Raw genomic sequence first — 16,496 nt, forward strand, 5'->3', positions numbered from 1 at the left:
CTTACCGTCTGCGACGTTCGCGCTCTGGCGGCAGTACTGCATCAGCAAGTGTTCCGCGTCTCCGACTAAGTTCAGGCACCTTTTGTACTTCATCGCACCCTCGTCCTCCCTTAACAGTTCCACTGTTTCGTGACGCTCATACTTCTTGAAGAGCCCCATCTGAGATTTGAGCTGTTCCAAGGATATCGAGTCCAGATTTTTTATGATCAATTTGAACTGTAAATATACATGTGTACATATATTAAATGTCTGTATATATCTACATTATACATACTAAACAATGTGTCTGTGACGTCACCGTATTGATACCCCAAATAAAATACGGCGTTTAAGACCAAGCACAAGAAAACAATCAAACACATTCGTTAACTTAGCCGCGGGACATAGTTTTTCACGTGAATACTAGCGGGTCGGTAACTTACGGCCGAAATTGGCCAAACGTCGTCGCTCCGAACTCTTCGTTCACAGATTATAGACTTAAAGCAACGCCGGCTGCAGTCGCAGGGGAGCGTGCGGGGAGCGGGCGAGCGGGTACGTTTTACAGGTTATCGAACTAATTATGCAAATGGCGTTGACTTTATCAGCCTTAAATTAAGGAGTATTCATCGTCGTTTCATTAATTGTGATGACGTCGGCGTCACTCTGTATATTGGACATCTTTCTTATTACAGTCCAACCTTCCCGACATTCCCAGCAATGGGACGTATGGACCGTTCTAAGATAATACTCACTCTATCGAGCAACTGTTCCGCTAATTCATCGTCCAACTCATCAAGGCAATTGTCCAATCTGTTAATGATGACGTCAGCCGATTGGTTCTTCGGAGCCAGGTCCAAGTCTACAATGAGACCCAGGGCTTCTGACATGAGGAGTAGCAGCTCGTTATGTTGCGTGGGCTCTGTGAAGGTTATATACAGTTTAGTATAAGATTATAACTTGAGTATTGAGACAAAAAATAAAAATATACTTTATTCGAATAGGCTATAATAACAAACTATATCAAATGAAGCTACCAACGATTAGGAATGCAGATTCTACCGAGAAGAACCGGCATGAAACTCAGTAGTCACTCTTTTTAAACATTTAAAATACAAAGTATTAGTTAAATACAATTATATATGTATATAATACATCCTGCCTGGAAGTCAACGGGTATTAACTCCAAGCTCTTTTGTCATCTGTCAAGTCTATCTCTTATATCAAGTTGAAGTCTTTAGAGGCTTTTGTCGAAAGGCAAGCTGTTCCGAGGGAAGAACTATCAAACGCCTTTTTCAATCCATTTTTTTTTTTTTAGGTTTAAATGTTTTCTTGTTTGTATTATGTCAAACAGCAATTTGACTGTTTAATTTAAATCTTTCTGAATATTGGAGGCACCTCAAAAACCCGGTTAAGATATTTAATTATACATGCTAGAAAAAAATTGTATAAAATCCTTCTGTACGTGTACGTCACTGAACTATACGGGTGGACCGATTTTGATGATACTTTTGCGTGTTTGTTGTTTTATGTTAAGTGGTCACCACTGCCCATAGACATTGGCGCTGTTAGAAATATTAGCTATTCATTACTGCGCCAATGCGCCACCAACCTTGGCAACTAAGATGTTATGTCCCTTGTGTCTGTGGTTACACAACACAACAACAACAATACCAAGTATTGCTGCTTGGAGGCAGAATATCTGATAAGTGGGTGGTACCTACCTACCCAGACGGGATTGCACTTAGACCTACCACCATTTTTTTTTTGTTTTAATTCATAATCATAAGCAGACCGTAAATGTCCCACTGCTGGGATAAAGGCCTCCTCTCCCTTTGAGGAGAAGGTTTGGAGCATATTCCACCACGCTGCTCCAATGCGGGTTGGCGGAATACACATGTGGCTGAATTTCGTTGAAATTCGACACATGCAGGTTTCCTCACGATGTTTTCCTTCACCGCCGAGCACGAGATGAATTATAAACACAAATTAAGCACATGAAATTTCAGTGGTGCCTGCCTGGGTTTGAACCCGAAATCATCGGTTAAGATGCACGCGTTCTAACCACTGGGCCATCTCGGCTCGCTGTTTTAATTATTTAAACAAAAAACATACTACTCTGTATCACCCGTACGAAGTCAATGGAATCGAAAAATTGTATAACGAATCGTCATTGTACATCAGCAACGACGATTTTACAGTTAAATGTAATGTAACGAACCGTTGCTACAACTGTTCACGTCACCCGATGTGGCAAATGGAAACTGAATGAGCCTTGACGGAATGCAGAGTGCGCAAACGCAGCGAACTCTCATGAACAATTCCACCCCTGTGCTGTGCTATCCAACCCCCCCCCCCTCCCGCCAAAGAATTGCCGCCGAGGAAGAGACTCAATCACCTTATATTAATATAAAAGCAACAGTTCATCACATTCGGGTGAAATTCTGTTGATATGTTCTGTGTACGTTTCCTTTGCATATTTGACTTTCGATATAAACGTTTAATGTCATCCGTGCGATGCTCAGACGGCGACAAAATAAAGTATGAGACGCAATGACCCAGTGGTTACAGAACGTGAATCTTAATCGTTGATTCTGAATTTAAACCCGGAGTAAATACCACAGAATTGCTTGTTCTGTATTTAAAAATGTTGCAGAACTATCGATAGTTTGACTATCGATGGTTGACCTCGAAAACTATTCAGGATATCGATAGTAATATCGATATATATAAAGCATCATTTTGACCAATACTATCGATAGTATCGATAGCTCTCCGTAAGCAGTACTATTGATAACGGCGATTCTATCGCTAACACCTTAACTATCGATAGAATATCGATAGTGGACTATCGATATGCAACACTAATTTAAAATTAACCTCGTGAAAACGTCGTGAGGAAACTTGCACGTGGAAGGTGACATCAAAGCCAGAAGAAACCTTTACCCAGCAGTGGGAATTAAATAGGCTGTTACTTAACATAAAAAAATAATCAAGCCAATTTACCCGTATTCGTCTCCCAGAGCTGATTGTAAAACTTCAAAGCCAGTAGGCAGACCGATCCCAAAACTTTTCTACCAAACATTTTGTCGGTAGAACATTCTGGAACATTCTTTTTTATCTCGTCCAAGACGCTCTGTATGTGGTCCTTGTTTAAAGCTGAAATTAACAAATTTAATCATTAAAGCATCTGCCATCAGCGACCTCTATATCCAACCGATCATATGACATAGATGGCGCTGAAGAACGAAAACTTCGTTTTTATGAAGGAAACGGTTGCCAGTGGACAGATAAAATTTATATCCTATATATTATTCTTTGACATATGTACGTCCAGTGCTTGGGACAGATTATAATTGGGGAAGACATTAGCCCAAGGGGTCAGGATCGGTCCTGCGACCCTTAAACCATAGCGCTATTGACACTTCAGTACTGGTATTAAAACTCAATCTTGTTATTTTCAAAGCTTATTTTTTGTAGGTTGGCGGGCGAGCATATGGGCCACCTACTGCTAAGTGGTCACCACCGCCCAAAGACAATGGCGCTGTAAGAAATATCAACCATTCCTTACATCGCCAATGCGCCAGCAACCTTGGGGACTAAGATGTTATGTCCTTCGTGTAGTTACACTGGCTCACTCACGATTCAAACTGGAACACAACAATACTGAGCACTTCTTTACCACCAATTAATCGTATATTATTATACTTACTTTTTAAATCATTCCTTAATATGAGTATCGCTTCGTTCATTCCGATGACATCTACAAAACTGGAGTTGTCGATGAACTGTGGTGAGAACGATACTGAAAAAAAAAAAAAAAGAAAAGAAATTAACCAACTGTAGGTGGTATCTCTAATGGATACCTAAATCACGTGTAATCATTAATATAAGGTACGTCAGGCGAGCAGACGGGTCAGGTTATAATTCATCTCATCATTCATTTACTTGGTGGTAGGGCTTTGTGCAAGCCCGTCTGGGTAGGTACCACCCACTCATCAGATATTATACGGCCAAATAACAGTACACTGTATTGTCGTGTTCCGGTTAGAAGGGTGAGTGAGCTAGTGTAATCACAGGCACAAGGGACATAACATCTTAGTTCCCGAGGTTGGTGGCGGGTGACCACTTACCATCAGGTGGCCCATATGCTCGCCCGCCAAACAATGCCATAAAAAAAAAAACTCGTGCTCGGTGAAAGAAAACATCGCGAGGAAACCTGCACATGTCTAGTTTCGATGAGATTCTGTCACATGTGAATTCACCACAAAGAGAAAGGAACTGTATAGTATACGAGAAAACAATTGAACGCGGTCATCGTCGCCCAAAGACAACGACAACCACAGACAATACGAAACACACATTAAAAAAAAAAGCAAAACAAAATTATTAAATACAAAAACGAAAAATAAGTAATAAATGTTGATTACGAGTGTTGTACAACGGGCGGACTTATGGCTAATTAGCCATCCCTTCCAGACAACCCGATCTGAGAGAGAATTTTAAAACCATCGGTGTAGGCGGTGCAGTCGTAAACTTACATACAAATATTTACACAATGCGTTAAATTATGGAAACTAAAATGTTATGTAACTTGTGCCTGTTACACTGGCTCACTCACCCTTCAAGCTGGAACACAATAATATTTTGGTATATCGCTTTTGTGAATAAACTTTGCTGTTTGTTTCTAAGTAGCAGTAGAGTTGAGCAGTGAAGGAAAGTGGAAGATTTATAAAAAAAAATCCACTATAGTCAACAACGAATCGTAATCCTAGGAAACAAAACACTCGCATCTCATTGGTCGATGCGTGTGGCCAGAGTTAAGCGAGATTAATTTGCCCAATGACAGCGCGACGACAATACTCCTTGGGAGTTCGTTTCGTGGAATCGAATATATAATTAACATAATAAAAACAAACCTGCGAGGTTCAGCGTACTCCTCAAGCGTTCGACATCGTTTTCCTCCAACGCGATCGCCCGGAGAGCGAGCACTCTCTGACGGAACCACTTCAGCGCCTCGCTCTCGTATAGATCCCTGGAATATTTGCTATTTATTTAAGTACTAGTTTCCAAACGCGGCGCGCGTAGGTGGGGGGGGGGGGTGGTATGCCACAATAGTAATTACTTAAAAGCGTAACAAACAGACAGACAATTCATTCATAATATTAAGTTAGTAGTTATTTACAAGCTATTATGAAGAAAGACGATATGGTTAGAAAGAATGCTACTTGTGAGATGACGTCTGTCAGAGAAGTATGGAAGAGGAAGACATGCTGCGCCGACCCCGTAAAATTGGGATAAGGGTAGGAGGATGATGATGATGAGTTATTTACAAGCTAAAGACCCGCCCAACCTGATAAATAATACAAGCGGACTCACGTAATATTCTTGCAGCAGTCTATGAGCTGCGCGTGCAGCCCGCACTGGGCCGCGCGTGCGCACCACTGCAGCGCGTGCGAGCGAGACAGCACCACGCACGCCCCGTCGCGCCCCGGCGCCTGCAGGAACGTGGATCTGAAACACGGGAACCGGTCTCTTATTTCCCATTAAAGTTAGACACATCACGACTTTCATATTGGTGTTTCACGTGTGGTGGGCGAGTTTAAATTTCATGCGAGAGACGACGACACGCTCGCTCTTCACCCGTGAGAAGTGACAAGCCTATTCTAAAATATCATATATAAGGCAGGCTAACATCATCGATTCCTTAAGATTAAATAAAATAAGTATTTCTATAGATTTCTTTGGATCCTGCTATCTGGATGTTATTTATTTTTTCTGCTGCTGTTTGGACGTTGCTGTCATGTTACATACTTAATATTAATACTCTTTTGTTAATTTTTGAAGATCACACACAGTCGTTATATACTAATGACCCAGCCAAGCTTTAGTAAGGTTCTATGTGCAACTTTTACATTTAAAAAGAAAAATCTTGGCTAGAAAAGTTAAAATTATCGGCGTTTCTCTACTATATTGTGCATATATATGTATTATACATGTAAACCTTCCTCTTGAATCGCTCCGTTTATCGATGGAAACCGCATCAAAACCCGTTGAGTAGTTTAAAAGATCCAAGCGTACAGACGGGAAGCGACTTCGTTTCATGCATGTAGAAATAAGTTAAACATTTAAAAAACAATTAAGTTAATTAAAACCTTAAACATTAGATTATAAACGAATTAACCAACTCTTATCGTTTGCCAGTTTAGTGCCAGACACGAGGGACGTAACATCTTAGTTCTCAAGGTCGGTGGCGCATTGGATTGGTGTGATAAAGGCGATAACGTCTATGGGTGACCATCTACCATCTGGTGATCAATTTATTTCCCACCAACCTATTACGTAAGAAAAAATAATACACACCTTATCATAATCCTCACCGCCCACTCCGCCAAACAGTCGGTCGGACGGATGTTGTTTGGTATGTATATATTTTTCATATCAACGCCTTCACGAATGCTCCTCCATATCGACGTTTCTGTCACCTGCAACATATATGTTTTGTCAAAAGACTTCTAGTTTCGTACGAAACCTGCGTATATACACCTCGTACCGATCGGCTTTACTTGTACCACAAAAAATAATTGGGCCAACATTGGACGTGGTTCAGTCCTAACCATCCTGTTTAGGGAACGACTTAATCTGAGCTTTATCCATCACACATTTTCAATCGGTTTTTTTAATGTTATCGGTTGGCGGGCGAGCAAATGGGCCACCTGATGGAAAGTGGTCAATATCGCCCATAGACAATGGCTCTGTAAGAAATATAAATCCTCACATCGTCAATGCGCCACCAACCTTGGGAATCAGATGTTATGTCCCTGTGCCTGTAGTTACACTGGCTCACTCACCCTTCAAACCGGAACACAACAATACTGAGTACTGCTGTTTGGCGGTAGAATATCTGATGAGTGACGGGATTGCACAAACCCTACCACCAAGGTTGCTTGATGGTATTTCATCCGGCTCACCATACTAAATGGTACCAAATTAAAATCATTAATAAAAAACAGAAAACTCATTGAACTTAGAATCTTTAATATATAAAACCATAAGCGCCGGAACAGGCACACTGTACTATACTCACAGACTCTCCCCCCTATCGAAGCCATAAATAAAAATAAAAAAATACTCACAGCGGACACGTCGAACATTTTCCTCGGCCATTTATCAACGTCCTTCAAATATTTGAAGTGATTCTCGAAGTCACCATTGCAAGATGATACCATGCATTTCATCCAAATCGGACAATCTGAAAATATTCATACTCTAGAGGAATGGTGAGATATATATGGCAAGTTTTACTAGGTGGTAGGTCTTTGTCTTAGCTCGTTGTCTTACAGATCAAAATTCTACCGCTAAGCAGTCATGCTTTTATTGTTTGTTCCGGTTTGAAGGCTAAGTGAGGTAGTGTAGATACAGGCCCAAGGGACGAAATAACCAACTCAAATGGAAGTAGAAAAAAGTTTTTTAAAAGTGGTGTCGTAAATAATCACAATTTTTCAAAACACAAATTCTGTGGTATATTTGGTATCAGCATTGCAACCTTGCGAAGCCGGGCCGGGTCGCTAGTTAGCTTATAAGAATTAATAAATGTTGAGACCATCTGTTTAAACTGTCCTTAGGACCTCGTCGTATTCGTTCATAGCCTGTTCCAATCGAAGCAGGAATTAAGATAAACAAACCTTAGATTTACATATTTCATGCGGTTCGCTAATAACTCGGCTATATTGTGCACTACTGAGAGTTTATGATTAATATACCTCTATTTATAATACAACAGTATTGCACTTAACTACTTATATCCACTTTGATTTTACTTCTAAAATTCCGATAATAGTTTCGTCGACGTTCAAAACGCCATTTTTTCGCAAAACCATAGTGAATATCATAGATTAATCAAGCTCTCGGCCAATGATATCGCGTCAATTTGCTGTCAAATGTTGTTTATTTGGCTTTTTCCTGTTATGGTAGGAATAGAGTATCCCAAGGTTGGGGGCGCATTGGAGACACAAGGAATAATTCAATTTTTTTACGGCGCCATTGTCTATGGGCGGAGAAGACCACTTGACATCAGGTGGCCCATTTTGCCGGTCCGCCTTCATTGGCCACTATTTTCGACGCCTTCTCAGCTTCGACAGTCTACCTAAACAATCAAAGTTGAACACAAGAATTATAGACTGTATTTTTAGATAAAAAGAGTAACTACTGAGTTTCTTGCCGGTTCTTCTCGGCAGAATCTACATCCCGAACCGGTGGTAGCTTTACTTTGTTAAATGACGATTCAAAAGTGCTCGTAAAAGTCTACTTTAATAAAGTATATTTTGGTTTTATGTTACTACTAGTTCTGACCTTTTAGATCGAGATCTCTTAAGCACATTCCAAGGTTCTCTCGGCTCGTCCACATCGGCGGTAGGCTGCTTTTGATCGAGCTCTTCTCTCGTATGGTCAAATTGTCCCAATTGGATAGCTCGCCGAATATCGAGACTAAATCTGAAAAATATTTATATAAAAACACTTTTTGACTATCAATAAGCAAGTGTAAACACTTCTATATTGAATAAAGATTTTTTACTTTGACTTTCATGCTCGACCGTGAAGGAAAACATCGCAAGGACACGTACCGTATTCAGAAGCAGTTCTTCGTCAAAAAAAATACTTATAGCCTGATTTAATAGCTCAGCTAGATTGCTACTATAATAACTGTTCACTATTAATATATCTTCATTTATAATATAACACTTAACTACTTATATTATTGACGACCTCCGAGGTCGAGTAGTGTGTACACCTGTTTTCATGGCTACGCCACTCCGAATTTCGATGTAGAAAAAGTTCATTAGTTTTCAATATTGTCTTGGGTCTGAGTGTATTCGCTACTTCTGATTTCCCATAACACAAGTGCTTTAGCTACTTACGTTGGGATCAGAGTAATGTATGTGATGTTGTCCAATATTTATTTATTTGTATATACACTTTAAATTTGCTTCAAAAATACCGGTAAAAGCTTGAATGGTGTTCGAAATAGAATTTTTCGAAAATCCACAATGAATATCATAGATAATACAAGCTCTCGACCAATGAAATCGCGTCAATTCAAGATCAAATATCGTTTATTTGTCTTTTCACACTTGTGCAGATTGGAACTGATTATACAAACAATATATGTTTATGAATATGCAAATTATTAAAAAAAAAACTCAATTAATTATCTATATGGCTGAATATGTCTGACCACTAGTCGAGAATAAAATAAAAAAATAAAAACAAATCATAAATCTTACCTTGCATCGAAAATTTATTAGAAGCTTGAAGCGGAACGACGTAATCACCACGGGATCTAAAATAAAATAAGGAAAAAATATTTATATCTACAAATTACGTTTTGATTTTCTTCTAGTGATATACACCTGATGGTAAGTGGTCACCACTGCCCATAGACAATGGGGCCGTAAGAAATATTACCCATACCTTACATCGCCAACATTTCCTCTTGTATCAATCTATCTATTGAAAAAACCGCATCAAAATCCTTCGTGTAATTTTAATGATCTTAGCGTACACAGGGACAGACTATGCAATGATATTTTTTCTATTTCGGTCATGACAAATTCTGAAGAGATCAGCCAATTACGCAGGACATATTATAACCGCACGAGTGCGTACGCAAGCACGTCACACGTACGCACTCTCTTAACCCGACGGGACGCAAATCCTACCCGAGCGGAACGTGTTCAGGCGAGGGTACACGCTTTCAATTTCCTGACACCAGTCTGCTATTCCCAATTATTTAATCAATCGAAATATTCTTTATTCGACTTGGCTTTTACACGCAATCTTAATAGTAGATTATACCGAGGAGAGAAGGACCAGCTGCTCCACCACGATTTTAATAGACAGACAGAATTGGACAGAAAACCCCAGTATATATTCATCGCCCCGACATGTCCCATGAACTCATCTTTTTTTTAGCATTAGCAGCCTGTATATTTTCACACTGCTGGGCTAAAGGCCTCCTCTCCCTTAGAGGAGAAGGTTTGGAGCATATTCCACCACGCTGCTCCAATGCGGGTTGGCGGAATACACGTGTGGCAGAATTTCGTTGAAATTAGACACATGCAGGTTTCCTCACGATGTTTTCCTTCACCGCCGAGCACGAGATGAATTATAAACACAAATTAAGCACATAAAAATTCAGTGGTGCCTGCCTGGGTTTGAACCCGAAATCATCGGTTAAGATGCACGCGTTCTAACCACTGGGCCATCTCGGCTCATCATGAACTCAGAACATCAAGATTTTATATCTAGTAAAAGTCCAACGAGGCTTGGCCAAAATATCGAATAGGCTAGAGGTACCACACCAGTAATAGCTAAACAACACAATGACGTTTGTGGCACTGGTAAAGTATCTAATGATCTGGTGGTATCACCGCACGCAGACTTACCCCAAAACGAACTGCTCCGGCCCGAGGCATCTGATCTTGTAATCTTCGTACAGTAACTTAGAAACACTCTCTCCTTCCGTATATTTTGTGGCCTTCAGACGTTCTTTAATCGCTTGCTTCAAACTGAAATCGAACCACACGAATAAACCAAAGTGAGCCAGTGTAACTACACAGCGGATAAAACACGGAAAACGGTCACCACCATACCATAGCTTTGTATTTTAAATGTTGGAAAAAAATTAACTACTAAGAATCTTCTTACAGATCCTTCTCGGTAGAATCTACATTTCAAACCGGTGGTAGCTTCTCTTGTGATATAGTTTGTTAAATGACGATTCAAAAGTGCTCGTAAGAGCCCACTTGAGAGAAGTACGAGTATGTTAAAATTTAAACCAACATCAGTTTGGAATGTAGAATCTACCGAGAACCGACAAGAGTTAATCCAGCATTAAAAATACATTATGTTAGTTAAATTTTATATATGTATAATATGCCTCGTCTTCTTCGTGTATAGTGCTTAAAAGTCAACAAGTATCAGTTCCACCCTTTTTTATCATCTACATAATCTCGTGTTGAAGTAATATGCCTTATTTATTAATGATATTTTAACAAACCGACGTAAATATATATATCGAGGAACGAACAACGCCATTTGCCAATACGATCAAGAACTATGCTTCGGTGTTGCTAGTTAATAAATTCTCGATATCGATATGTCAAGTTGACAATTGGACGAAATCGATTGATCGATGAAGCTGACATTTATTCATTTGTTATTATCGATTTTATTCCGTAAAATAAGATATCGAGTCCGTTAACGGTTTGATTTGAGCACCGATTAATGGAGGAAGAGCGATCTGAGTCCGAACGTGCGGAGGATGCGACATACATATATATAGTGACGTTTGTTATCCGGCTACAAAGGATCAACACTTCTTTTGCTTTCACAACGAGATTCCAGGTAACTTTAAGCAATAAACTACAACTGTACGAGTAATGCGCAGTACCCGTCGCAGCCCCAGAGGCGCCCCGCGCGCGCCACGGCCGCCCCCCAGGGAGCGGCGCCCCCCAGCCACGGCACCGCGCCGGCGCCCAGCGTCGCCGCGAAATCGAACCCTGGACGCTTCGTCTGGTTCGCTTTTATCAGCTGGACGATGAGCGATGTTGCAGCGTTGATATTCCTCTGTAACAATTTGTATGTTTATGTTACTGACAGACTGGTTGTTATATCAAATCAAGATATACTATATCCGAGTAGGCAGTTTATAAGAACTTTTTAATAGTCATTCAACAGCTACCGAGAAGAACTGTCAAGAAACTCAGCAGTTACTGTTTTTCAACATTAGATATTTTAGTTGAATATAAGTATTCTCGACGCGACGCCCGTGCACATTACATTACGCTCCGTAGTTTTATTGATATTAAGTGGTATAAAGTTAACTAAAAGTTTTAATTGTTACATCAGTTTTTTTCCCGAAGAAAGTGCATCCTAATTATGTAAAATATCCTACAAAACTACAAGTCCTTCTTAAGAAATCAAGGTAAACAAATTATAATTAAACCATTAACTGACAAATTTCTGACCTACGCAATAAACAACGCATCGAAGCGCGCTGCGTAATTGTGGCGCTTCAGCACTACCCCGTTATTGGATCTAACACTAAAGCTATGAATGCAAGTACTGTCAACGCTTGATGTATTATAAAACTAACATTCCTAAGCCGAACCGTGTCTTACAACTTTGAAGCGCTGCACTGTTGGATATTGTGTCAGTCTAACAATTGGCTGTAATGCAAAAGCGCTGTACGCTTTTTGTTGTACGTTTGTATTGCACAGCTTGGTTTATGTTATTCTAATTGGATTACAAGAAATTATTTAATTTTATAGTACTTAGTTATATTATACAAAATAACTTTTTGACCACATTAAAACATCGTGAAATGGCATCTTCTACTAAAACTTGTACAGGTTGTCAGAAAAGCATTAAAGATGGTAGAGTTTTACGCTGCATATTATGTTCTCAAATTTTTGATATTACATGTTCAAAAATGTCTGAGAAATCTTTTACGCATATGGAGTCTGACAAAAAGAAACAATGGAAGTGTCAAAAATGTGGGAATAAACCACCGAGAGCGGATAACATAACCCCTATAAAATCATCTCAATCTTCATATGAAGACAACGTATGTAATAATATAACTACGCGAAAAATAAACTCGAAATCTATCAACTCGGAAATTGCAACAGAGGATCTAAGTTTAATGCTTTCACCTTCCTCGACCGACAAATTAATGCCTTTACTTAGAAAAGAAATTCAAAGTGCAGTTGCCGAAGCTGTTCAAAATGCTGTATCCATTTACTTTTCAAAAGAGTTCGATTTAATAAAAAACGAGCTAATTACATTAAAAGAATTAAAATCTACGATTGAATTCATTAGCGCAGACTATGATAAAGTTAAGGTAGATCTGAAAACATGTGAGAGTAGGGTGATAGAATTGTCTCAGGATAACAAGAGACTATCCGATACTATTTTCGACCTATCTAATCGGGTTACATTATTGGAACAACATTCCCGAGAAAATAACATTGAAGTCAACGGTGTTCCCGAAAATAAAACTGAAAATTTAGTTTCAATAGTAAAGCAGCTAGCTTCTACCGTCTCCGCTCCTTTAAAAGACACGGATTTAGTACACTGTGTAAGAGTGAAAAAAATGGATGAAACAAGTAACAAGCCTCGGTCCATAATCGTAAAGCTTACTTCCACCAGAGCCAGAGACGAGGTACTAGCCGCTGTTTCTAAGTTTAATAAATTAAACAAGGAAAATAAATTACATAGCGGTCATCTTGGTTTCGGCACAAAGAAAACACCTATCTACGTTTCTGAACATCTATCTCCTCACAGTAAATATTTATACGCCCGAACAAGACAAACAGCTCGTGAAAAGGGCATTGCATACGTGTGGATTAGAAACGGACGCATATTTATTCGTAAAAATGATACATCTCCAGCCAAACAGATACATCACATTGAAGCATTAGGAAAAATTTAAATTTTCCAATATGGGATATAAGTCCGTATATCATTATATGTAAATTCAATGTATACTATCAAAATGTCCGCGGTTTAAAAACCAAATTACAGGAATTAAGACTTGCATCTTTGAATAACAATCACGATATTATAGCTGCAACTGAAACTTGGCTGGATGACTCAATAGATGACAATGAAATATTGAATAATAATTATACGATATACAGGAGAGATCGATGCACGACTTCATTAAAAGAAAGAAAGGGTGGCGGCGTCTTATTTGCAGTATCCAATAGTCTGCACTCCAAACGAGTAAAACATCTTGAGAGTGACAATGAAGATTTATGGATTTCTGTTCGTTTAAGTGAAAGTGGTATAACCAAAAATATTTTGTTTTGTGTAGTGTACTTATCTCCACCAGTAGCGTCTAACGTACTGGATAATATCTTCAATAACATAAATGGTGTTATGGATAGCAACTTATGTGACACTATAATTATCGGTGATTTTAATTTGGGTTTCATAGACTGGAAACCTGGTCCTAGACGAGATTATTTACCTGACAATAATACCAAAAATTTAGGATATATTTTAGAAGATTTCATGGCATTAAATAATTTTTTACAATACAATAATGTTAAAAATAGCAATAACAGAACTCTAGACTTAGTTTTCGGAAATTTTCCAGGTATTACGGTTAATAATAGCCCACACATACTAACAAGGGTTGACCCGCACCATCCACCTTTGGAAATTAATTTAAAATTTTTCGAACCTTGTATGTTAACTGAAAAACCTTTTGCTACTCATAATTTTAAAAAAGCTAACTATGAGCTTGTAAATGCGAAACTCAAAGCTATTAATTGGGAATCGGAATTTCGATCAGCTGCCGACAATGTGGATGATATGGTGTCTATTTTTTACAATGTATTAAAATTAATTATCAATAATAATGTACCTAAAACTAAACTTAAAAATCGAAAATATCCTGCTTGGTACTCCTTAGCTTTATTGAAGATTATAGCCGAAAAAGAGAAAACTAGATTAAAATATAAAAAGTATGGTAATCCTAGAGACGCTTTACAACTCCAAATGTTAAATTCCCGTATTACAAGAGTATCAAGTAGTTGTTATACTAGTTATAGGGAAGGTGTTGAGGGAACCGTTACTAAAAATCCGAAAAAATGTTGGTCTTTTATTAAAACTACTCGTGGGAGCTCTTCTAATATTCCAAAAGAAATGAGGAAGTCTGATTGCAAAATATTGCTAAAACTAGCGAAGAAATATGCAATCTTTTTAAATTAAAATTTGAATCAATTTTTACTCAAGATAAGACTATCAAAAATACCAACATATTTTCTTCACATAATACATATCCCCAATTTTCTCTAAGCTCTGTATACTTTAGTGAACGTTCCATTCATAAAATTTTAAAATCAATTGATCCTTGTAAAGGAGCTGGCCCTGATGGAATACCTTCCATATTCATTAAAAAAACTCACAACAATCTAACTTTGCCACTAAAATTAATTTTTGAAACTTCGTTTAAGACCGGGGTATTTCCGTCAGTATGGAAAATAGCTAATGTTATTCCTATTTATAAAAAAGGTGATAAAGACTTAGTCGATAATTACAGACCGATATCCATACTAAATCATTTTGCTAAAGTATTTGAATTCATTATTTGTCAATCATTATCAAAATATAGCTCAAAAGTTATCTCAACAAAACAACACGGTTTCTGTAAAAATAAGTCTACTATTAGCAATCTTGTAAGTTATGTTACAGATATCTCCAATTGCGTTGATAGCGGTATTCAGGTAGACTCCATCTACACAGACTTTACTAACGCTTTTGACAAAGTTGATCACTTAATTTTGTTACGCAAGCTAAAATATTATGGAATACACGGGGAGCTACTGCGATGGTTAGAATCTTACTTAAAAGACAGACTGCAACAAGTAGTAGTCAAAGGTTATAATTCACAGACTTATACTGCATATTCGGGCGTTCCGCAAGGTTCCCATCTTGGTCCTATACTATTTCTGTTTTTTATAAATGACATTACGGACTACATAAATCACAGTGAGTGTTTAATATTTGCTGATGATCTAAAGCTGTATAGGCCTATTGAAACTGTTAATGATACAGTACTACTGCAGCAAGATTTGAGTGCTGTGCAAACTTGGTGTATTCATAATAAAATGGTACTAAATATTAATAAATGTCAGCATATCAAATTTAGTAAAAAAAAGAAAAACTTCATACCATCAACTTACTACATAGATAATCAATTAATATCCGAAGTTGAAAAGTTACGAGATTTAGGTGTAATTATAGATAAAAGAATTCAATTAAAAGATCACATAGATACAATCGTAAAAAAATGCTTGAAAATGATAGGATTTATTAAAAGAACATGTCATGATTTTAAAAACGTAAATGCCATTCTAACTTTATATTTTTCACTAAGCCGTAGTATTATTGAATATGCTTCACCTGCATGGAATCCAACTTATAAAATTCACATTAATCGCCTTGAAAGAATTCAAAAAGGATTTACAAAGTTTTTGGCATATAAAGATAGAAGCTGTCCATATCGCGCAGACTATAATACACGACTGAAACACTTCAAACTTGCCACATTGGAGAAACGTAGGTGCAATCATGACTTAATGTTTCTGCATAAATTAATCCATGGTTCAATAGACTCGCAAAAATTACTTTCACAAATCTATATAAATGTCCCAAGAACGATTCCGCGTCACCCAATACAAAACACCTTCGCTATTCCTAGATTCCGTACAAATGTAGGAAAGTTTTCGCCTATTATCCGATATATGAGTCGTTACAATAATATCACTTCTCATGAGATTGATATATTTAGCCATAACAGCAATAGTTTTAAGAAAAAATTAGACTGTTTGCTCAATTTGTGTCAAGATTTTGTATTTTTTTAGTTTTTGCTTTTATTTAATTTGAAGTAATTTATTATTGTATCGGTTTCCTTTTTGTTACTTCATATCTTTCATATTTTTGTTGTT

At 37.9% G+C, this 16,496-nt stretch overlaps 1 protein-coding gene across 1 annotated transcript in view; it reads right to left on the minus strand.

Moving 5' to 3' along the window:
• The window catches only part of LOC125074559, a 56,034-nt gene that overhangs the window by 6,007 nt on the left and 33,531 nt on the right, over positions 1 to 16,496 (minus strand). The window contains exons 39-50 of the mRNA XM_047685885.1: positions 11,429 to 11,604; positions 10,422 to 10,544; positions 9,261 to 9,316; positions 8,329 to 8,469; positions 7,113 to 7,228; positions 6,340 to 6,461; positions 5,356 to 5,490; positions 4,896 to 5,011; positions 3,689 to 3,781; positions 2,983 to 3,135; positions 732 to 898; positions 6 to 216 (exon numbers count right to left, since the gene is read on the minus strand). Of these exons, the coding sequence (XP_047541841.1) occupies positions 6 to 216; positions 732 to 898; positions 2,983 to 3,135; positions 3,689 to 3,781; positions 4,896 to 5,011; positions 5,356 to 5,490; positions 6,340 to 6,461; positions 7,113 to 7,228; positions 8,329 to 8,469; positions 9,261 to 9,316; positions 10,422 to 10,544; positions 11,429 to 11,604 (1,609 nt within the window). The remainder of the gene's footprint in view (positions 1 to 5; positions 217 to 731; positions 899 to 2,982; positions 3,136 to 3,688; positions 3,782 to 4,895; positions 5,012 to 5,355; positions 5,491 to 6,339; positions 6,462 to 7,112; positions 7,229 to 8,328; positions 8,470 to 9,260; positions 9,317 to 10,421; positions 10,545 to 11,428; positions 11,605 to 16,496) is intronic.

Source organism: Vanessa atalanta, chromosome 28 (assembly GCF_905147765.1).
Source record: "Vanessa atalanta chromosome 28, ilVanAtal1.2, whole genome shotgun sequence".
Taxonomy (NCBI): domain Eukaryota; kingdom Metazoa; phylum Arthropoda; class Insecta; order Lepidoptera; family Nymphalidae; genus Vanessa; species Vanessa atalanta.